General features: G+C 42.7%; 1 protein-coding gene across 2 annotated transcripts in view; it reads left to right on the top strand.

Moving 5' to 3' along the window:
• Positions 1–22,027, top strand: part of Kif5c (kinesin family member 5C) — a 170,860-nt gene extending 148,833 nt beyond the window's left edge. The window contains exons 23-27 of one of the 2 annotated variants that reach the window (XR_016537260.1): positions 2,546–2,650; positions 4,699–4,915; positions 6,316–6,427; positions 18,008–19,009; positions 19,113–22,027. Coding sequence is in view for 1 of the 2 variants with exons in the window: in XM_090342854.1 (XP_090198980.1) it covers positions 2,546–2,650; positions 4,699–4,915; positions 6,316–6,422 (429 nt within the window). In the remaining variant the exon portion in view is untranslated. Of the gene's footprint in view, positions 1–2,545; positions 2,651–4,698; positions 4,916–6,315; positions 6,428–18,007 lie in introns of both variants that reach the window. The other variant, XM_090342854.1, reaches the window with a different exon arrangement.
• Positions 22,028–22,879: the final 852 nt, after the last annotated feature.

Raw genomic sequence — 22,879 nt, 5'->3', positions numbered from 1 at the left:
TGAACTTCAATCCTGAGTAGCTAGGATTACAAGTGTGAGCCATTGATGCCCAGCTCCAGTCAGGATTCTTCATAACAGATATGGAGAGGGGTTCAGATGTTAGATGACTTTCTGGATTTAAGGGCTGGAAAGAACCAGAGGTAGGTTTGGAATCCAGGTCTGTGGGTTTCTCTGTCTCTGAACTTCTTTGGTCTTTATGTAATATAATAACCTTGGAGAGATTCCACATTGGTATTCCCTGCGGCAGCTTGCTGAGGTATAAGAGGTGAAGGCAGCCATTTGAAAGTAATGAACAAGGAACAGTAGGCTATAGGAAAGATATGACAGAGTTAAAGGAAGGTGTTAAGAAAAGTATGCATATGTATATAAAGGTGAACGTATATTTGAATGTGTTTATGTATGTATGCTTGCATGCATGTGAATGTTTGAAAGCTCAGTGGAAAAGAGGAAAACTAAAAAGAGGAGGTCATGGATACAGTCTGGGATGACAGATAAACTACTTGCCAAGGAGAAAAGGTTCATTTTTCCTAGAAGTTCTTTTGAAAGTCAAGTATTTGCAAGGAGCTGCATGTCTGGGGAAATAAGCTTCAGTTAATCTGGAGACTTGGTCCTTAGTGAAGGAGGGAAGGGAGTGGATAGGGAGGTACCGGTAGCTCTGGTGGGCATTTGCTGGGAATGAGCAAGTAGGTCACTGACAGTACTATGTATGTCAAGCTGAGACACAAAGCATGAATTTGACTTGGTGCCTGACAACATTAGCATGGTCCAATGAGTTTACAATCCCAGGAATGCAAATTAAGAGAGAAAGTGGAGCTTAATGGGAGATTTCAAGAGTTGAATGGTAAGATGGTCAAGGTTGTAGATAATGACCACAATCAACAAATGCACAGGATTATGGGACCTGGACCAGGTAGGAGAGTGAGACCCTGCAAGGTGATGGAGAGACTGGAGGAAGGATACCTGATGAGAGTTTATGACAAGAACTAGAAGGACACAGCTTAAGGGAAAAGGAGGCTAGAGGGAGAGTTAAGAGATCAGAGTTCCCTGACTTCATTAATAGAAAATATTTTAGGAGTGATTTGGGCCATTGTGATTCTTTGTATGTGTTCACACATATGTATGTGTGCATATGCAAGTGTGTGCATGCTTTAGTCCTAGGACTTCAGCTTAGGTCCTGTGTGCTGCCCCTGAGCTTATTTGCTCAAGGCTAGCATTCTACCACTTGAGCCACCTGTGGCTTTTCAGTGGAAAATTGGAGATAAGAGTTTACAATAAAAATATATGGGGAGGGGTGGGGAAAGAGTCACAGACTATCCTGCCTGAGCTGGCTTCCAGCTTCAATCCTCAGATTATATCCTCTTGTGTAGGTCAGGATTACAGGAGTGAGCCACTGGCATCCAGCAACAATCTGAGTTTTAACCAAATAATCTTTGGTGTTCCTATTGCAGATTCTAGTTTTAAAGCTTAGGTTTGAGAACCTTCAGTTCGACACTGAAGAAATGATCATAAAATCATTACCCTTCAGAAGGGGGCAAAGATCTCTTCTATAATCATTTCAAGCAAACATGTTTTGCAATTTTTGGATCCAGGATCTGTTCACACATGTATTTTCTGCAGTATCTGCACCACCTTATTTGACAAAAGCGAATGTTTTTGCCAATTTCAAGATCTGATAAACTTCAGGGATTTTTTTCCCAGCACCTGGATATGAGACTGACTCACTGAGCCATTGAGGAGTTGGGAGAAGGGACAAAAAAGGCCATTAACACTAACTGGTGGCAGTGTTGACCCTTGTCTGTGACCATCATGACTTGTTATCATGAGTCTTGGGTTTATTTTCACGCTAGTTCTTAGTAAGTTTTGCACACTTTTTTTTCTTTAAGAAATTCTATTTACCTACCTACAGAGTAGAGGTACCTTTCACTAATGAAGAATCATCTGCAACTTAAAACAAAACACACACACACACACAGAACAGCTTTGAATGTTTTCTTGGTTTCAATGCAAACTAGGGACATTTGTTCATTCTAAACTTTAAGAACTTTATTTTGGTCCTAGTTTGCCCTTTGGTGGGATTTGTGGTTTTTTTGTTTGTTTGGTTGGTTTTTTTTTTTGCCAATCTTAGAGCTGTTCTTGGGCTTTCTTTTTATTTATTTTTTTTTATTTTTGCCAGTACTGGGCTTCAGCTCAGTGTCTGAGCACTGTCCTTGGACTTTATCAAGGCTAGAGCCCTACCACTTGAGCTTCAGCACCACTTCTGGCTTTTTTCTGTGTATGTGGTACCGAGGTATCGAACCGGGGTCTTTGTGCATGCTAGGCACACACTCTACCACTAGGCCAAACTCCCAGCCCTCTTGGGCTACAGTTATACTGCTTGAGCCACAGCACCACTTCCGGCTTCTTTTTTGCTATATATGTGGTGCCGAGGAATTAAACCTGGGTCTTTGTGCATGCTAGGCAAGCACTCTACCACTAGGCATGCACATATGGGCTGGGGCTGGGGGGGTGTGATGGCTGCCCACATTGATGCTCCATGTTTCTACAGAGTGTAGAGCTGGACAGTGATGATGGAGGGGGCAGTGCTGCCCAGAAGCAGAAGATTTCCTTCCTGGAGAATAACCTGGAGCAGCTCACCAAGGTGCACAAACAGGTAGGAGAGCTCTGTTGGCTTCTGTTGGTGCCATTTCCTTCCTGGAAAGCAGCCTCACCAAGGTGGGACCACAGCATGGAGTGAAGGCTCTGAAGTTGATAGTAAAAGAGCTAGACACAGTTTGAGACCATGAATGCTGGAAGGGAGCTTAAAAATCCTACTTGCTCCTTGTTGGGCATGGTGGCATTCCCCTGTGGTCCCAGCTAGTTACAAGGATTACTTGAACCCAGGAATGTGAGACCAGCTTTGGAAACACAGCAAAAGGGACAGGGCAAGATCTTGTAATAGTGATTTATAGAACATTTACAGAAAAGTTTCTCTGATAGCAGCCAGCTATAAAGAATTGAGTCGGAGTTCTCTAAGTATGAGGAAATGAGACATTCAGAACCCTATCTTTACATTTTACCTTCACACCAACCTTGGACTCCAGTTGGCCTTTTTTCTATGATGTCCCTGAGGCCTTTGTGACCCCAAGACCTGCAAGAAATGCCAAGTATATTCACTAAGATGCGTCAGTCCCCCTTCTCATTTTCTGATTTTTTTTAACAACTAAGGGAGGAAGCAGACAGCTTAGTACCCTCTCTGATCATCACCACGCCCTGGCATTTGATCATTATGGCAGAGTGATAACCACACACACACACACACGCACACACACACACGCACACACACACGGAACACTTAGGCAGGTCATTTGTCTTATCTTTTCTGAATGCTGTCATGTCTGTACTCTTTGGGATGGGATAGAAATGGTCTGACTGTTTGGACATCTGACCCAAAGGGATGTCATTTCTCTTCGACATGCTTTTTTTCCCCAACCTGCTGCTGAATGGCCATTTTTCCCAGAGGCAGGATGACAGAGCAACATGGTTGAAGTCATTGCAGTGCATGGTGAGAATTATAAAGGCAGACACTTTCACGCAACTTGAAATTTGGCTTCTGAGATCCATTATTTTAGTCATGGGCTCAAGAAATATTGATTTAAACCCTACTTTCTGCCAGGAAGCTGCTGGGGGTGGGGGGTTAATAAAGCCAGACTCAGTAGGAGCTGGGTTTCATAACTCCCTGGTTCTCAAGAATTTTCTTGATCTGCCTGGATCCTGACAGTGGTGGCATTCAGTAATATCTTTGTTTTATAGATGTGAAACCCAAAATGTGTGGTGTTCAAATGACTTATCCCAAGTCAGGTGGCAGGAAATAATAGGGCTGGTACTCCAGCCCACACTCTGCCCAGGGTCTGCCTGTTGCTTAATTGTAGCTAGATAAGAAGAAATAAACAATTCCCTCTTCTATCCTCTGTTTGCTTTTGTATCTGTTACTGAGTAGGATTCCAACCCATTGCCAATGTAAACTGTGAAGGAGGACCACAGAAAGTTCTAGAACATGCATGCATACTTTTGAACTGACTTTAAACTTCTCCGTTTTCTCATGTGAATGCCCTACAGTAGTAAGTCACACTTCTCCATGAACCAACCACACAGGAAGTAAGTCCTGCCTCACAGTTTCCTGCCTCACAGTTTTTTTGTGTTTTCTTTTTTCTTCTTACCTTTTTCTTTCTTTTTTTTTTCCTTGCCAGTCCTGGGCCTTGGATTCAGGGCTGAGCACCGTCCTTTGGCTTTCCTCAAGGTTAACACACTACCACTTGAGCCACAGCACCACGTCCAGCTTTTTCTGTGTATTTGGTACTCAGCAATCAAACTCGGGGTCATGTATGCCAGACAAGCACTCTACCAGTAGGCCACGCTCCTGGCCCTGTAACTTCTTACTTCTTTTATTCTTTGGTTACAGAAATGGAAAGTAGTGTAATGAAGTATCCTAGGACAACAGAGAGCTAAATTCTAATCCTGACTGTGGTAATATCTGGTATTCTAATTTTATATAGTCACCTTTTATTGTTTATATTCTGAATGTGAAAAAGAACATTAGAATCAATCAAATAAAATTACTGAACATGATGATTTCCAGTTTCACTTACTCAGCTGTTGCTCACTCTCATGTGGCTGCCCGCCAGCCAGTGGTGACTGGTCCCCTTTGCCACTCTTTGACAGCTGGTCCGAGACAATGCTGACCTGCGCTGTGAGCTGCCCAAGCTGGAGAAGCGACTTCGTGCCACTGCGGAGCGCGTCAAGGCCCTGGAGAGCGCACTGAAGGAGGCCAAGGAGAATGCCATGCGTGATCGCAAACGCTACCAGCAGGAGGTGGACCGCATCAAGGAGGCTGTGCGAGCCAAGAACATGGCCAGGAGGGCACACTCAGCCCAGATTGGTATGCATACCCTCAGTGACATCATGAGGTGGGGCCTACAGGACCCCTCTGCTAAGATCCTGCTGATCTGAAAGCTTGTGATGGAGCCTGCAGAACTTGGCAGTCACAGCCCCTCCTGCTCATCCATAGGACGCACCTGCTGCCCCACCCTGAGACATTCCCTTGCCCTGGGTGCTTCAGAGCTGAAACTGAGCCAGAGAAGCCAGATGGGTTTGGAGGCAAGGGTCTTTGGCCAGAATCAGACTCATACTCTTGGGATATTGGCATACTTATTCTCAGAAAAGCCTGAAAAGTCCCTTGTGTTTTGCACCCAGCAAAGCTATATGGGAGACTGTATAGAGCCAGGGCCTCCAGGGAAAGCGGCTTGCAAGCACAGGTCTGGAATAGCCTGGGATGGGCCAGGCTGGCAGCAGTGAGTAGGTGTGGCAGCAGGCTGGCAGGGAGCCCTGGAGTTCCAGCCCCTAGAGGACCTTCATGGACAGATTTGGGCATTTTGCCCATTTAGAGACAGTGTATCTACTGAGTCAGAGGGGCCAGGTTAAAACCATCAGAATGAAAAGGGATTTAGGGATGTTCTTTTAGAGTTTTTTTTTTTAATTGAATACATGTAGTATTACTTCCCATCAGATACTGCTGTCTTGTGATATCTTGTGAGCCAGCGATTTAATGTTTCATTTAAAAATCCCTTAGATTAGTGATTCATTGAACCTATTAGATTTCTCACTTTTGAGAGTTGGGAAATTAGACTCTCGTTCCAGAAAACTCAGCACAAGTAGAATGGTGCATCTGGTTTTGGAGATTATGTAGATCTCTGTGAAAACCATGGGTCACCTATAGATTAACTGCAGATTAAAATCCAAAGTCCTTTGCTTCAAATTCTTTATGTGCTGTGTGTGTGTGTGTGTGTGTGTGTGTGTGTGTGTGTGTGAATGCATGTCAGTGTCAATACTAGTGCTTGAACTTGGTGCCTCACACTCTCTCTTGACTTTTTCTCCTCAAGATTGGCACTTGACCACTTGAGACATACCTTCTCTTAGTACTTTTTTGCTAGTTAAGTGGAGATAAGAGTCTCATGGATTTTTTTTCTGCTCTATTGGTTTCAAACTGTGTTCCTTAAATCTCAACCTCTTGAGTAGCTAGAATTACAGGCATGAGCCACCTGTATCCAGCTTAAACATGTTTTTTCTTATTTAGAAATAAGCTGACTGGTGATTAAATTCTCTCTGACCCCTGGACACATACGTACTGTAAATCACTAACTGCACTGGAAGGAGGGCAAGCCTCCTGCTTTCAGAAAGGGTGATGTTGCTAAGTATTGTGGTTCTCACCTGAGAATGGTAGGTATCTGGGTTGCTGCTCCACTTCTATCTGAACATTGTTTGCTCGACTTTTGATTACAGCTAAGCCCATCCGCCCTGGACACTACCCAGCATCCTCTCCAACAGCTGTCCATGCCATCCGAGGGGGAGGAGGCAGCTCTTCAAACTCCTCTCACCACCAGAAATAAATAGAGTAAGTGCCTGCTGTCTGGGGGTGATTTCTCTTTGGGACACTCCTGGGTTTATTTGGAGGCAAAATTTCCTCCTTGAGCTGCGTGCATGTGATCTTTTAAATGGGAATTGTCCTGGGACCCCAGTCTAGGCCTGGGGTCCCAGCTGAGGCATCTGGGCCTGGTGGGAACCTAAGCCAGGCCTGGCTTAATCACCATCAGGAACAGGTGAGGTGTGGTGTGGTGAGCTCACCTGAGCTTTCCTTTGGTGTGTGGGGCTGTCCTGTGCCGCTAACAGCCAGGAGTGCATTACCTGTTCATCAGCAGCAATTACTGCACGGGCAGAAGTGGGAGGTGGCTTCAGGTCTCAGCAACTGAACAGGAAGAGCCTGATTATCGGCTCATCTTCTTGTACTTACTATCTGACCCCCACCAAATAGGGTTTTAAGGAAGTGTGCATGCTCATTTACATCTAGGTGGGTCTACTTTTTCTTCAAGATGGAAGTCTCCATATCTCTCTGCCTATAACCCACATAACCCAACAGCAGACTGAAAGTATGACTTTCTTAGGAAAGGGGAAAAGGAAACAGGATCTGAAGCTTATCCTTGAAAACTAAGAGAAGAGAGGTTCCTGGGATGGCAGACAACAGATGGTCAGAAAGCTCTGTTTAGAAAAACTGTGACTGCATGTGTAGATGGGGAACGTTGGGCCTGGACTCAGCTTACAGACAGGTGAATGTACACATTGAGAAGACTTGATGTGCAGGGGTAACTCAGAACCCTGATCCCTCATCCAGTCTTCTCTGCATCGGGTGAGAGCTGGAGCCCTCACTCAGATGTGATGACAGCTTTGCGAAGACTCAGCTGAAAGCTCAGGAGATGATTTGGTGGCTGCTCCTGGCAAGCTCTCACTTGGGCTTGGCGGTGGGCCACCTTGTTCATAACAATTGGATATCATGGGGTTGCTGTTCATTGCACATTGTCTATACTGAGGCTGATCCTTGAAGGGTTCAAAAGATCATGCTGGGCAGCTTAGGGCAGATGAGTTTCTAACAGTGCATTGTTTCTAGCAATGGCCTCAACCTCTGCTGGGGACTGGAGATGGAGCTCAAGGGTGGAGCATGTGCCTACATGCACGAGGCCTAGGACTGGTTTCCAGCACAATGATTTCTAACACTGAAATGGTAGATACCAGCACTGTGGTGGCAATAGGGGCCAGGGTCCTAGAGTAACCTGAAGCCTAGGCCTGTCTTTCCCATGAACCCTGGGTTGTTTTGCTGTCCACCAGAATTAGAGACCTACTGTCCTTCTGTTGCTGTGGCTTACATAGGATAAAAGCTTCATCTTTCTCAGGTAAAGGAAGTTTCCTGTCAGTGGAAACCTAGCCTCTTAACTTTAGACTCACTTCCCTCCAGAAGGTCTCCTCATGGTCACCAAAGTGACTTCTACACTTTCAGCCCTCATGTCTATGTTTGAACTACAGTCTCCTGAGAGGAAGCAGGGAAGAACAAAAGCAGCCCTCCTGGTGGAATCAACATCGTTTAAGTCACTACTCTGAAAGCATCCCTCGGGCATCTAGAGCAAGGCAGGCTGGAAGAGGGAGATTTTCAGTTGGGAGTGTGAGTGCTTTATGAGGACCAAGACAGCAGGTGCTGGATCTAGCAGCCAGCACTCAGGAGTTCCCCTACAGCGGCTCTGCTGCATTCATTGTCTATATTACTCCACTGGCTGTGTGTGTATATCTAGCTTCCAGAAAATTCTTAGTACATCAGTCCAAAGATGGTATTAACCTTCCTTCAAGAGTGATAGCCCGCCAGACCCACATTTCATGTAAGGTCCATACAACCAAAGGCCAATTGTTTATCACCAGTATGACTCCCTCTGCTATTGATGATTGAAAGTCCGGGCTTGTGGTGAGACTTTTATGACCTTCAGAACAGCAGACCAGCCTCATCCATCAGGCAGTGTGTGTGTGGTGGGGATGGGGGGAAGGATTGGCTTGGGGAAGGAATATGCTGGTGTTTAACTCAAGGCCTGGGTTCTATCCCTTAGTGGCTTTGCCTAGGCCTAGCACAATACCACTTGAGCCAACACTTGACTTCCAGCTTTTTTGCTGGTTACTTGGAGATAAAAGTCTTGTGGACTTTGCTGTCCTGACTGGTTTTAAACTTAGATCTTCAGATATCAGCCTCCTGCATAGCTAGGTTTACAGAGGTAAGCTACTGGCACCTGGCTTTACTCATGGTATTCTATTTTACCTGATTGGACCCTCCTTAATTCTATCCGTCTAGCTCTATCATTCATCCATCTAGTAGTTAGATACTTTTCTGATAGTGTCACTTGCCAGGATGATAGTGTGATTGAGGGACTAGCTCTGAACAGGAGACCTGGGTTGTCAGATGCCAGGTCTTTCATTGAATTACTTGACCTCAGTCAGTTTCCTCATCTGAACTGGTGAGAAACTTCTACTTTGACATTGACACAAGATTGGCATGCGTTCTGCGGCTGAGCCTGGTGGCATAGGACAAGTGCTCATGCAAGTGGTAGATGCTAATATAGATAAGTGCAGAACTTAGTACCAAGTTGCTAGTTGATGAACATAGGATTTGTACTCCTTTATTAAAGAGAGGAAATAAATCTCTTTGCCACTTTATAACCACTCAACACTTCTGACACCAGATTCTACAGTGGATACAGCTGGGTGTCCACAATCTAGTTGTGTTGTAACACTATCTACTGGAAGACTGATTGGCATGCAACAAGCCCAGAGAACAGCCCTCTATTTCACTTGCAAGCCTTGTGTTGTGACCTGTGCTTCTGGATATAAATCAAACATCTGCACCTCTTTAGGCCCAATTAATTTCTTAGAGCAGCCCAAAGAGCTCAAGGAATTACTTTACTCACATTTACCTGATTGCTTTAACTAGAAATGATACAGAAGAACCATCGGTGGAGGAAATACAGTAGACAAGGCCTAGTAGAAAAGTCTCCAAATTATGATCCTCAGATCTCAGCTTCCTGATTATCCCAGCCACTTTTATTTGGAGGACAGCAGAGATATGTGAAGGATGTGGGGTCGAGATGGGTACCTGTCTATTATGAGGTGGAGGATACTGCAGCTGAGAGGGGTATAGGAGGAAATGTACGTGCAGGGAGGATCCAGGAAGGGTGGGAGGGAAGGTTAAGTATGTCTCAATATCTCATCTCAGTACCTCTTTTGTTGAGCAAATAAACCATCTTATGAGCACAGAGGGCAGGGGATGGGGGGGTGGGGCTGCTGCTTGAGGGGCAACAAAGGGGAAATGGGCCTCTTGGACAGTGCCAAGTGAGTGCTTGTTTGAGGTCTCATGCTTAATACTGTATAGACACCTGGCTAAATATTTGTCCAGGTTTGTTGGTCTGAGGACCATGTTCCTCACTGGTTTGTGACAATGCTTTCTCAAGCCACTGTGGGGGGAGGGGAGAAGCTTGTCAAAACATGACCACCAGATGGCGCCAGGGAGGCACTGTTGAAATGTTGGCTATAAAAACTTAGAAAGCCAAAAGGCCTGTTTCCTTTCCACTTCCTTTGTTTTTAGAATGTTATGCCTCAAACTTGAGCAGTGTAAAGGTGCTTTTAGATAATAAAGCTCACTCATGTCTGAATGGTGTGTGTAAAGTATTAGGATATTTGCATATGTAGAAATTTAAAATAGCATATAGTTTCTTCTTACATATCTTACACATGTATGCAGTCAAAAAGCTAAAAGCCACAGATTGGAAAATTTGGAAATTAAAAACCACAGATTAAAAAATGCAGACTACCCAGTATAATGTAATTTAGTAGCCAAGTGAGGTGGCATACACCTATAATCCCAACTACTTAGGAGGCAGAGATTGAGAATATTGTTGCTTCCAAACCAGCTTGGGTAAAAAGTTAGTGTGTATCAAATGAGCTTCAAGATTAAGAAAATCGGGGCCGGGAGTTTGGCCTAGTGGTTAAAGTGTTTGCCTAGCATGCATGAAGACCCGGGTTCGATTCCTCGGTACCACATACATAGAAAAAAAGCTGGAAGTGGTGCTGAGGCTCAAGTGGTAGAGCTCTAGCCTTGAGAAAGTCCAAGGACAGTGCTCAGGCCCTGAGCTCAAGCCCAGGACTGGCAAAAAAAAAAAAGATTAAGAAAATCAAATTAAATAAAATTGAAACAAGTTCATTTGCAGAAACACACACACACACACACACACACACACACACACACACACACACACACACAAAGTTAGTGTAATCCCCCACCTCTATCTCAACAAGTTGAGTGAGTGCAGACTCCTGTCCATAATCTTAGCTACATAGGAGGTGCAAGTAGGAGGATCAAGGTTAGGTCAGCCCTGGACCAAATTAAGACACCCTGTCTGAAAAATGATGAAAACAAAAAAGGACCAAGAGTGTGGCTCAAGTGGTAGAGTGCTGGCTAGAAATAACAAAGTCCCGAGTTCAAACCCCAGTACTGCCAAAAAAAAATTAAGGTAATCATTACATGACCAATTACTTTCTTTGGTGAAGTGAAAGCCCTACAAAATCCCACCTTCCTTCATGTAATCTTTCTTCCACACCAAAATACATTTCCTAGTGAATCCAGCTCTTTGCTCTGCAGCTCAAAGATGATTCAAGTCATGAAAAGTTGTGTTACCTCTAGTATATGTGAAGTTATAGGTTTATGGAGGTATGCTGGGGTCCTGTGGTCACCTAAGTGAAACGGAATGTGAATGTGAGTATTTTGAGATTTCTGTAGTAATAAAAACACAAACTTTTGATATTTTGAGGACTGTAGGTCTACCAACAACTCTGTGTTAAGTGTTAAGGCTAGACATTGTATGCTTAATGTTTTGGTAGACCTTGAGAACACATTTGATTTTTTTTTAAATGACAGCGACAGAGCTCCCCCCCCCCAAAAAAAAACTTATTTAAGGCTCTTACAGTACATTTGAAAAAGCAAAGCAGTGTTTCTCTGCTGTGATTTCATAGTTGGAGGCATAAAGAACCATTGAGTCAGTGGTTCATGCCTATAATTCTGGCTGCTTCGGAGGCTGAGATGTGAGGATCATGGTTTGAAGCCACCTAGGGCAAAAGAGCATGAGACTCCTATCTATCTTCAGTTAATTACTAAAAAAAAAATCCAAAGGGGGAGCTGTGGCACAAGGGGTTGAGCACCAGCCTTGAGCAAAAAAGCTCAGGGATAGTACCCAGGCCTGGAGTTCAAGCCCCAGGATAGGTGCTTGCACATGCGTGTGCACGCATACACACACACACACACACACACACACACACACACACCCCAAAATTACCTGGGACAGTCTCTTGTAGTTCCTGCAGGTCCCCCCATTAACAGAGCCAAACCCGTGAAGGAGCCCAGGATATCAGTTGCCTTCTCTCTTTCTCTGTGATTTCTCTCACATCTCCTGGGCTAGGGGCCAACCTCAAAAAGATGCCTGTCTTTCTAGATCTCACTCTAGAGAATCTGTTGTGAATATATTTATTCATTGTTAATAGGTGTAGCATTTAACTTTGTCACATGACCAGGTAATGAAGACCTGTCAGTTTCCGCCTCTTTTGTGACATAATGATCAGCTCTGACTGAGGCCCTGAAATCCTGGATCGGTGTTGCCTGTGGGCATGCCCCATTGAGAACCTCAGTGGAGCCACTAGGCCCACTGTATGCACAAATCAATTTTGCATCTCAGGAGTCCCATTGTAGGAAGATGCACTCAAGCAGTGAGACTCCAGATGTACAGCAAGATATAAAGATATTTATTATTTTCTAGCCTAGCACTTAAATTCCATGGCCTGTCTACTTCACCACATTACCTTCTGTTGAAGTTCTCAGCTTTGTGTCTACTTAGGCTTTTTCCTCTTCCATCTAAGAAATGAGAAAGTATAACCCTCCTGTGAACCCCAGACAGAATGGAGCTTCCTTGCTCATCACTTAAGCAAGGCTCTTCCTACATGGTTCACTTCCAGGTGGCACTCACCCACCCGTTTGCTGCCCGTTTGCTTGTCTGACTCACTCCTTGTCTTTCTTACAGATGTTTTCTGTGTCTGAATTCTGCTTATCTTGCATTGAACTTTACTTTGACTTTTCTCTTGGCTTTGATACTCTAATCACAAATAAATATACCATATATATATATATATACATATATATATATATGATGCAGTGTGGACTCTCTCCTCAGTAGAAGTAAGTTCGTGTGCACGTGGCACATGGCAGTGGCATGAGGGAGCCACTAGCCAAGTGTGGTCCACCATGCCATTCATCCTGCAGTTACTGATGGGATCACCAGCTGGAGGTTCATACGGGAGGACTCTGCCAAGTGCAGGGAAGCTGGGTGGTGATGGGCACAAGACCTGTAGTTCTGGCTCTCATACCCTGGGTTAATCACTTCAATTTTTGCCCCTGTAAGATGTGTCCACCACCCAGCTTCCTACAGGGTGTCAAGAGGGTATGTCAGTTTACCAAAGGTTAAACTATCCCCAAGGTAAAATAAGCACTCATAGCTACTCTGAGGTGCTTGTGTCATCCAATGCCTTTTCATCCTGTGTTCTGAAGTCAAGGGATGAGCCACTGGTACTCAACACTAGTCAGTGGTGGGTCCTGGCCAAGTACGTCTGTCTTCTGTGTAGCACATCTTAAGTTTCTTGGCCTTCCCTTGAAAAGGATCCATGACATCAAAGGACTTCAGTATTTATTGGTTATACTTATTCATATGTATTGTATAATAATTAAGATAAAAATAAAGTATTTCCATATTGCCTCAAAATAATTATAAAACCCATATTTAATGCTATAAATGCCAATTGTGTGTGTGTGTGTGTGTGTGTGTGTGTGTGTGTGTGTGTGTGTGCGTATCTGTCTGTCTGTCTGTCTGTCTGTCTGTGCATGCATGTGCACATGTGCGTGCTGGTCCTGGGTCTTGAACTTTGGGCCTGAAGCTTTTTTTGCTCCAAGTTAGTATTCTACCACTTGAACTCACAACTCAACTATCCATTTTTTGGTGGCTAATTGGAGATGAGTCTTACTGACTTTCCTGCTTGGGCTGGCTTTGAACTGTGATCTTCATATCTCAGCCCTCTGGATTACAGGCACGAGCCACTGGCACCCAGCTAAATGCCGCCGCCGCCTCCTCCTCTTCTTCCTCCTCCTGCTCCTCCTCCTCTTCCACTTTTTGTTCAATGAAAAATAACTATTAAGAGACATCAGATGACATCATTTTACATTTTGTTTTGCTCCTTTGATGTTTGGCTCAGTAATTGACAGCTGTATTGAGTCTCCTATCTGTTTTTGGTACATGTCAGTCTGGAGATTTCAGCCCTTAACACAAAGAAGGCAATGGCATAGAAACGTTAGTTGTAATCCCCAGCTTGATAGGCTTGTCTTCTGGATGAGAGAAGAGAAAGAAAGCCCCAGAAGACTACCTGGTAAAAACTAGTCTCTCATAAATATTGACTAATCTAGTTTTGTTGATGAGAACAAACCTGCAAAAAGACAGATGAACTGCAACTTCAGAGAGAGAAAGAGAGGGCAGAGGTAGCTGCAGGCAGGCGCCTTAATGGATGTTTAGGGCTTTGTAGCTTGCACTTACAGTACACAGGGAAATGAAGGCAGCCCCCACTCTTGACTTTGTGCTTTCACACATTTCAGTTTCCTGTTTCTCAGATTGTAGGCAGCTCTTCTAGGACACATTGTACCAAAGCTTCAGTGAGGTGAATCAACTTCTGTTCCACCAGTGTTAAGTAAATCTCATTGGTAATTCTTATAATGTGGGATTGAACTATAAAAGGGCACAAGAAAATATAAAACTGTGTACTGTTTGGATTAAGCTTAAATCTACTGCAAGCAATTGCAAAAGCCAAACTTGGGGGATTGGAATCTCTAAATACTTCTTGCGAAAACCCTTTATATACAATTAGCTTCTTTCTGCAGCCTTCCCCACCCCTGATAAAGAAAGGTGATTTTTCTTTTTTAATTTCCTTCTAAGCCTGGTCACACATTGCCACTCTGAATTACCATCCCCAATTTGGTACAGTCTCAAGGCTAGTCCATTCACAAGTCACTTGGCCCAGTCCTTTGCCACTAGACGAATTTTGACTTTTGGTCAACAAAACAAAGTGCTCAGTGGTCTAAGATGTCCCAGCCTTTTGAGACTGGAAGCCATCAGCTCTGGTTTCTCTAAACCACTTACCTTTAAACTGTATATCCATCTCACTATTGAATTTATCAGAGAAGATGGAAATCCAGGGAAATGAAGAGGATGGATGGGAGCTTCAAAGTAAATTCATTTTTTTCTGGGCCTGTTGGAGACCCAAGGCAGTGAAGCTCATGAAGATTGTTAACGTGAAATGAACAGAACCTACCTCGTCACAAGAAAGAAAAGACGCTGTTTTGGGCAAATTCTTCCGCTTTCCCTTCCATCCACTGGTCACCAAATCACCTCTGTGCCATTGTCCCTGAGATGATTAAACCAAGCAAACCGGGCCCCCTTCATGGCCCCTCCCCACTTCTTTTAGACTATTGGCCTAGACATGTCCAGTCTTGCACATGGGAGAGTGAGAGGGGAATTTGAATGAAAGCCTTCTGTGGCAATTGTGTCACTTCATGGTCTGCTGGAGTTACTAAGCCTGCACCTTGGCGTTTGAGTATCTGATGCTTGCTGTGTCAACACAGGTTGGCTGCAATCTTTGGATCAGGGTGTAATTCCACAATGTAAGGTATGTACCCAGCACCTCCCTGCCCAAAGGCAAGCAGGAAGACCATCCCGACTGCCTGCAGATGGGGTGGGGTGCTGGGGAAAAGGATCTGGAAGGAATGAAATGGAATTTCAGTACTGGTATTGGTTCACAACTACCCTGCTTTGGGGGATTTTATTCCCAGACTGACTAAAGAGAAGCACAAACTCACCAGCAGAATAGCCGGTGTTTAATGTTCCCTCCCCAGGTACAGCACCTGTAGGATTTTGAAAAGCCTTCACATAGGCAGCTTTGTAATTGTGGGGGATGATACAGTTAATGGGAGAAATTATGATGACCAAATGAGTTTACTGAATATTTATTGTTTGTGTCAGGAGGGGTTGGTATTCTTAACAAGAATGTGTGGTTTTTTTTCTGCTCAATTTCTGCTCTATATGTCTCTTCTCTGTTTCCAATTACTTTTCTCTAGTCTACTTTCATAACCCCTTTCCATACCCTGGATTTTTCTATTTATATATAATTTATATCTTATTTATACAAAAATATGTGAGGTTGCTTAAAATATTATAACATATAAATCATGAGTGTGAAGAGAAAAAAAAAACAGGCTATGAAAGTATTGCAGCAGGAATGTGAGATGTTTGCCACAGCTGAGCATTGAATTCTTCTGGAGCAAAAGCAGGAAATACAGCATGTCCGGTTATAAAGTTTTTATTTTGTTTAATTTCATTTTATTTTTGGTTGGATGTGGGGCTTGAACTCAGGGCCTTGGCACAGTCCTTTGGTTTTTTTTGCTAAGGCTAGTACCCACCACTTTGAGCCACAGCTCCACTTCCAGTTTTCTCATGGTTAATTGGAGGTAAAAATCTCATGGACTTTCCTGCTTGGACTAGCTTTGAACTACCATATCAGATCTCGGCCAACTGAGTAGCTAGCATTACAGTCATGAGTTGCCAGAAACTGGCTTATAGGTTTCTGTTTGTTTTGAACAAACATGAACAGCTGGGCTTTTCTGAGTGTGATATTTCTTATACAATCATTTAGTTGCTTGAGAATGAGGCTGTGTTCTCTTCATCCCCAGAGCACATGGCTTTACAGGAAACCCAAAGACCAGATCACAGAGCTGTGCCTCTAGCTGCTGGATGGAAGTCGAACCTTTTGATATCTTACTGAAGTTGGTCCTGAGCCTGAGAGGAACCACTTAAACACTGATCCATCCTTTCATTTTAGAGACTTTCCAGGGCCAGAGAAACCTCTGCTAGGTAGTGGGGTGGAATTATCATGTTCAGTGAAATAGGCCAGACTCAGACAAGTATATTGAATGTTTTCCCTCACATGTGTTAAGCAGACCTTTAAAAGATGAAAAGAAAAACAAATCATGAATGTAAAAGGGAGACTGTTAGGTAGAGGGGAGAATGACTGGTGATGAATATAATCAAAAGTTCCTTCCTGTGTATTAAAATAGAATAATGAACCCCATTAAAATGAAAGGTGAAGGACCTGAGAAAGTGTAGTGGGGCCAAGCATGGTGGCTCATACCTGTAATCCTAGCTACTAAAGAGGCTGAGAGCTGAGGATCACAGTTCAAAGACAGGCCAGACACTAAAGTCTGTGAAACTCTTATCTCCAATTAACCACCAGAAAACCAGAAGTGGTGCTGTGGCTCAAGTGGTAGAGCACTGGCCTTGAGCTGAAGAGCTTAGGAACAATGCTCAGGCCCAAAGTTCAAGTCCCACAACCAACAACAACAATAACAACAACAAAAAGCACAGCAGGGCTGAACATGATCAATATGCCTAGTGATATGATCAATGCGTCTTATGGGATATCTGGTAATGTTGCAATGAAACCCTTTTGTGAAATTAATACATTTCTAATAAAAATTTAAAAGTGGGTAAGCATCATTACTGTGTAAGGGGTAAAACAATCCTCTTAGAACTGAGTGCCTCTTCTCACAGAGCGCTTGAGTCATCCATGCCTGACTCGCCCGGTGCTGTCCGGTATCAGTAAGTGAGCTATCTTGTTTGATTGTCTCCTTAGAGAAAAGGAATTGCCTGGTGATACTGACTTTTGGAAGAGAATGTTGAAATTGTGGCAGGACAAAATACTTAAAACCAGGCAGTTGAAGGTTGTTAACTATTTACTAGCCATGTAAAATCCTATGTATGATACTAATTGCATATTGAAATGAAAATATTTTGAATCTATTGGATTTTATAAAATGGTATTAAAATTAATTTAACTTGTTTTTAATTGTACCAGAACTGGGGTTTGAACTCAGGGCCTTAGCTTTTTGGGGGGAGGTCAGTTATGAGCTTGAATTCATGGCCTGGGCACTGTCCTTGAGCTTTTTTGCTTAAGGCTAGCACTATAACACTTTGGGCCTCATCTGGTTTGGGGGTAGTTAATTGGAGATGAGTATTATGGATTTTCCTGCCCAGGCTGGCTTTGAACTATGATTTTCAGATCTCAGCCCCTTGAGTAGCTAAGATTACAGGCATGAGCCACCAGCACCCAGCTCTTGCTTATCTTTTCTTTCCCTCAAGAATGGTGCTCTATCATATGAGACATAATATTCTACCATATGAGACATAGATCTACTTCCCCTCCCCAACTTCCTCTCCCCCCTGCCCCCGACCCCGGTAATTGGAGATGCGAATCTGAGGAATTTTTCTGCTCAGGCTGCTCTTAAACTGAGATCCTCATATCTAATCCTTCTGAGTAGCTAGGCTTCTAGGTGTTAGCCACCAGTGCCCTGCCCTGCCACCAGTACTCACATGTGTGTGCATTTTAAACACCTTGAATTTCAAAAAAACAATCATTTGGAGTGAATTTCTGCTGAGTCTTCTAATTCCTGTCTTCTCTGGTTCTCTTTCAACAGATCTGATGCCACATAGCATGTCAAGGACTACATTTATCACCACTTCCTTTACTTGCCTCTCCTGCCCTCCCCCCCTCCCTGCCCCTCAACCCCTATGGTTTCCATTTCTTTTCCTTTTGCTTACCCCAGCCATCTGCAGTATACCAGTTTCAGGTATTTCGAGCTGTGTAGAATTTCTGTGTGTACAGATGTGTGCTTGGACTTTTCTCTTTCTGAGAAACTGGAGGATGGTTAGTGAAGATCCACTTACTACTGTTACCACAGACTCAGCCTCCAGGGCATTGGGTGGTCTCTGGGTGGTCCCTGGAGCTTCCTCTCTGCAGTACACGGTCCCATTGGAATGCCCTGATGTGCCATTCCCTGAGGGAACAACCAAGTGCCGGAGGCCGGTGGCCATTCTCTGCCTCCATTGTCTGGTTTCCTGTAAAATAAACACATTACTTTATATTTTTAGGGAAAAACAGTGCTGCTATAGGGTTCAAAATTTTCATTCTGAACACTTTTCCAAAAACAAATTACCCCAGAGGAGCATTTTGAATATCCTGGTCACATCTTGTAATTTGTGAAGTCCACCTATGAACACTGCAAAAGCAAATTTCTTCAAGGCAGAAAAGCAATCTGACAGTAGCAATATAGAGTTTGTTCATTCAAACACAGCTATGTAAATGTGAAAAGTCATAAAACTCACCTCTGAGCTGCCTGCTATTGAACCTGCAGTTGATTTGAACATGCTACCTTTGAGAGTATTGAAAAATGCTGCAAGTCGGATGAGTGGAGTCTGGCTACTCTCCTCCTCGCTTCTTCCCCCTTCCTTCCAGAACCTGCATTGGAGATGGCCTCACAATCTTATGCTTGAACAGGTACTGCTCTAAGAACCAAACAACAACAACAGAATACTCAGCATCATTCCAATAGTTGAAAAGGAAAGCTCCTGGGGAAAGTAAAATCTGCTTGTCTATGAATAAGTTTCCATGACAAATTATTTGAACTCATCATTTTAGGGTATGTATTTGAATTCTCTCTCTGGCACCAAATAAGATTTATGTTCTAAGCACAATTAGAAGACATTAGTATAAATGAATTCCTCTTTTCCTTTCTTTCTTAGCTATTACTTTATTCAAATACATGGCCCTGAAAGCAGACTCCCTTGACTTCCGGTTGTGCATATTAAAAGGATCAGCCATCATGTAGTAAGCTTTGAGGGAAACTGACAAAGCTTCAAGTAAGCTGATCATGTGCAGTGCTAATTGTTTTGAAAAACTGGGGAGTAAATCTGTTGACAACACAACTAATCACAGTGAAAATTCTCATCCTGTCATTGTATGTGCCCAAGAAGTACAAGCTGACATCCTTGTTCCCTGTGACCATCCTTCTGAAATGATGTGTATGCTACGAGAGACCTGGAGCTTTCTTGTGGCCATGTGGAGATGGATCTGTGTGTGTGCGTGTGTGTGTGTGTGTGTGTGTGTGTGTCCATGTGAAGTGATAAGGACCATGCATTGACTTCCAAACTTCTTTTTATTTTGTTTTGTTTGTTTTTTTGCTAGTATTGGGGCTTGAACTCAGGACCTGGGTGCTAGCCTTGGCTTTTAAACTCAAGGCTAACACTCTACCACTTGAGTGAGAGCTCTACTTTCTGGCTTTTTGCTGGTTAATTGGACATAAGAATTTCACAGAACTACCTGCTTGGACTGGCTTCAAACTGCAATCCTCAGGTCTCAGTATTCTGGTAGATAGGATTACAGGCACGAGCCACTGGTGCCCAGCCTCAAATTCTTATGTATAAAATTTTCCTAACAAAGCAATGCTGCTTTGACCTAATTTATTTGTTAAATATTGCACTTTGTGTTTTGTTTGGGGTGGGGGAGTGGGGAGAGAAGAGAGAAGAGGGATGATTTGATTGAAGTAGTTATTTCATTATGATATTGATTTTGCACTCACTCAAAATTTCTTATGGTTTGATTTTGTTGCTAGTGTCTGCCCAACATAATGTCTCAATTCCTATTTGTAGATTGATAAAAGGCTCTTTGTAGGGTATCGCAAAGCTTATCAAGTGATAACACATGCCACAGATTATAAACTTGTTTCATATGTGTGCCTCTGACTGTGGTAGGTAAACACAAGTCTTTGAGAAGGATTACCATTTAAAATCATCATACGTACTATGTACTATTGTCCATGGGCAACTGTATTACTTGGTGTTTGGAACAAAAGGCAGTGATTTTCTTTTCTTAGCTTACATGAATATCCATCATAAGATGGATTATTTTAGATTCTTTCCAAAGGAATTTTTCCCTGGGTGCCCTTTTTCTACTTTTGAAGATCATTTGGCCCTTTCATGTTTCAAAAAGGACCATTCATTTGTAGTTCTGTATTATTTGATCTACAAGGGCCTTACAAAATTCACTTCACTTTTATTCACAGAGAAAGTTAGCTTTGATGTCCTTTAAAGATAATTTGGCTAGTTGCTGATCAGCCAGTCAGTTCACCTAGCTTCAATCTTTATAGGATCTCTGATCTAGTTTTCTTACATTGTGATGAAAAGGTAGGTACCTCATTGGATTGCATTACGTAGCTATTCAAGTAGACACCTAAATTTCACTTTGTATAAGGAACCAGTTCTTCTATCAGGACCTATTATGTTTAGGTTTAGGCATGTTTTAGGCATTTTACAAAGTGCCACACCTATGCAATTTTTATTTTTTTAGACACTATTGCTTTCTATACTGTAAATGTAAAACCTCATTTCTGAACTTCCACGTAAATGTTTATGGGGATTTTTTTTGGTTGTATACTGCTTTTTACTACTGTGTACGTATGTATTTTTTTTCTGAATAATTTTCTATTTTGTGCTACTTCTGGAAAGTTTACTCTTTGGTGCTGTCAGAGAATAATTGGATGATTTGTACAAATAACCTCTACCTGAAGGATAGTGTATTGCTAATTTAACAGAATACTGTTTGAGATACCAAGATTTGTGGTTAGAACTTGAAATACATGAATGCCAACCGAGTTTTTGGCCAATTACTTAAAAGAATCCTGTGTGCACATTATCTTCTCTTCAGATGTTGTACAGTTTACTTTTATTGAATGTCAGGTAGTAGACAGAACAATAAGAGTAGTTAAGATTTTAAAGGAAATAGTATCAGATGATTAACAAATTATGAATTTGTAGAAATATAAGGATTAAAAACGTTGGTCTACAATATAGTATCTAGTGACTTTTTGAAGCCCTTGAGTTCACATAAGAAAGTTATACTCCAAGACGAGAATGCCTCAGCAGGACTGAAGGGGAACTTACCAGTTCCACCTTCCTGGAGGAATAATGCTTGTGATGATCTTCTCTTGAAGTGCTCAATTCAGCAGGGCAGGCATCATTTGGACTCTAGCTAGAAGAAATATTGGAAAGTTCTTCACTAACAGAAAGTAGGGGATGGCTTTGCTTCATTATCTCACCATGGTTTCATCACAATTATCTTCAATAAACTAAAGGTTCTACCCTACTATAAAACAATGTCATTTACAACTAACAATTTAGACCTTTTTTTTTTAAAGTATCAAATAAGAACCAAGCAACTGCTGAAAGAGTCACCAATCCATGAAGTCTGCTTACTTAAAATTTATCTATTAGTTTTAAAGACTTTCCATGGTGTGAAGCTATGGGGCCGGGGGAGGGGGCGGGGAATAGGGCATTCTGTAGCATTATATGTGTCTTGTTTGTAAAGTGTCCTGTGTACTGCAGATGTGTGTTCTCTGGGCTTTATGTATCTGTACAGTAGTTTTCATTTTTTAAAAATGTTGTGAACAAATTTGTTCCTGTGGTTTGAGGGGGAGAATGGAAGAACGATGCAGTACAAGAGTAAGAGCTTCAAAGAATCTGGAAATTACCTTCCCCTAGCCCATGGAAAATCTTGGTTATTTCCTGGATTCTAAGATGAAAATTTATGGTACTCTGGCAGATTGCATGTTGTATAATTTGAAAAATACTAAAAGTGGATAATAAAATTGAATTAAACTTTGGCTGGTCTGTGTTTCCTTATTTGGTCATCCTCAGAGCCTCTCTTATTCAGGGTGTCAGGGTGGCTGGTTTAAAGGAGTCACTTCTGCCCTCCAACAACTACATTTCAACTGAGCAGCCACTCTGATGTGCAGCAGGAACAAAGTCAACTTTACACGTTTGTTTGTTTTTTTAAACTTTGCTTGAATATCTGTTCAATGTTCATCTTTTCATTGAGTCAATTTAAAGAAATGCCTGTTTGTCATACAACTTTGAGCAGGCAACTGCAGATTTTTTAAAGTGTCTTATTAGCTCTGAGTGTGTGTGTGTGTGTGTGTGTGTGTGTGTGTGTGTGTGTATGCACATACTCGCACTTGTTGCTGGTTATCAAACTCAGGACTTTGTCCATGCTAGAAAGACATTCTATCACTGAGTGATATATTCAGCATTGGTGACTCTTAACTACTTGGAAAGCTGAGAGCCTGAGAGCATGAGATTGGAAGGATTTCTGTTTAAGGACAGCCAGGACAAAACATTCAAGAGACCTTGTCTCAGTAAAAATTGGTTGAGCGACTGGAGTCTAGACTAGTGGTAGAGTACTCACCTAGCATATGCGAATCCCTATGTTCTATTCTTCCATACCACATACACAGGAAAACACTGGAGGCCACACCATGACTCAAGTGGCAGAGCACTAACTTTCAGCAAAATATGTTCAAGGACAGTGCCGGAGCTCTGAGTTCAAAACCCAGGACTGGCAAAAAAAAAAATTGAAGCAGTGCACAGCTGTCACTTGGCATCCCAGTAACACAAGAATCCTAAACTAAATAGGAGGATCATGGTTCAGGCTAGCCTAGGCAAAAAGTAGGGCCTAT

The sequence above is a fragment of the Megascapheus bottae genome, chromosome 12, assembly GCF_031878675.1.
Source record: "Megascapheus bottae isolate mThoBot1 chromosome 12, mThoBot2.hap1, whole genome shotgun sequence".
NCBI lineage: Eukaryota > Metazoa > Chordata > Mammalia > Rodentia > Geomyidae > Megascapheus > Megascapheus bottae.
The sequence above is the reverse complement of the archived record's forward strand: the minus strand, read 5'-3'. Positions and strand labels throughout refer to the sequence as shown.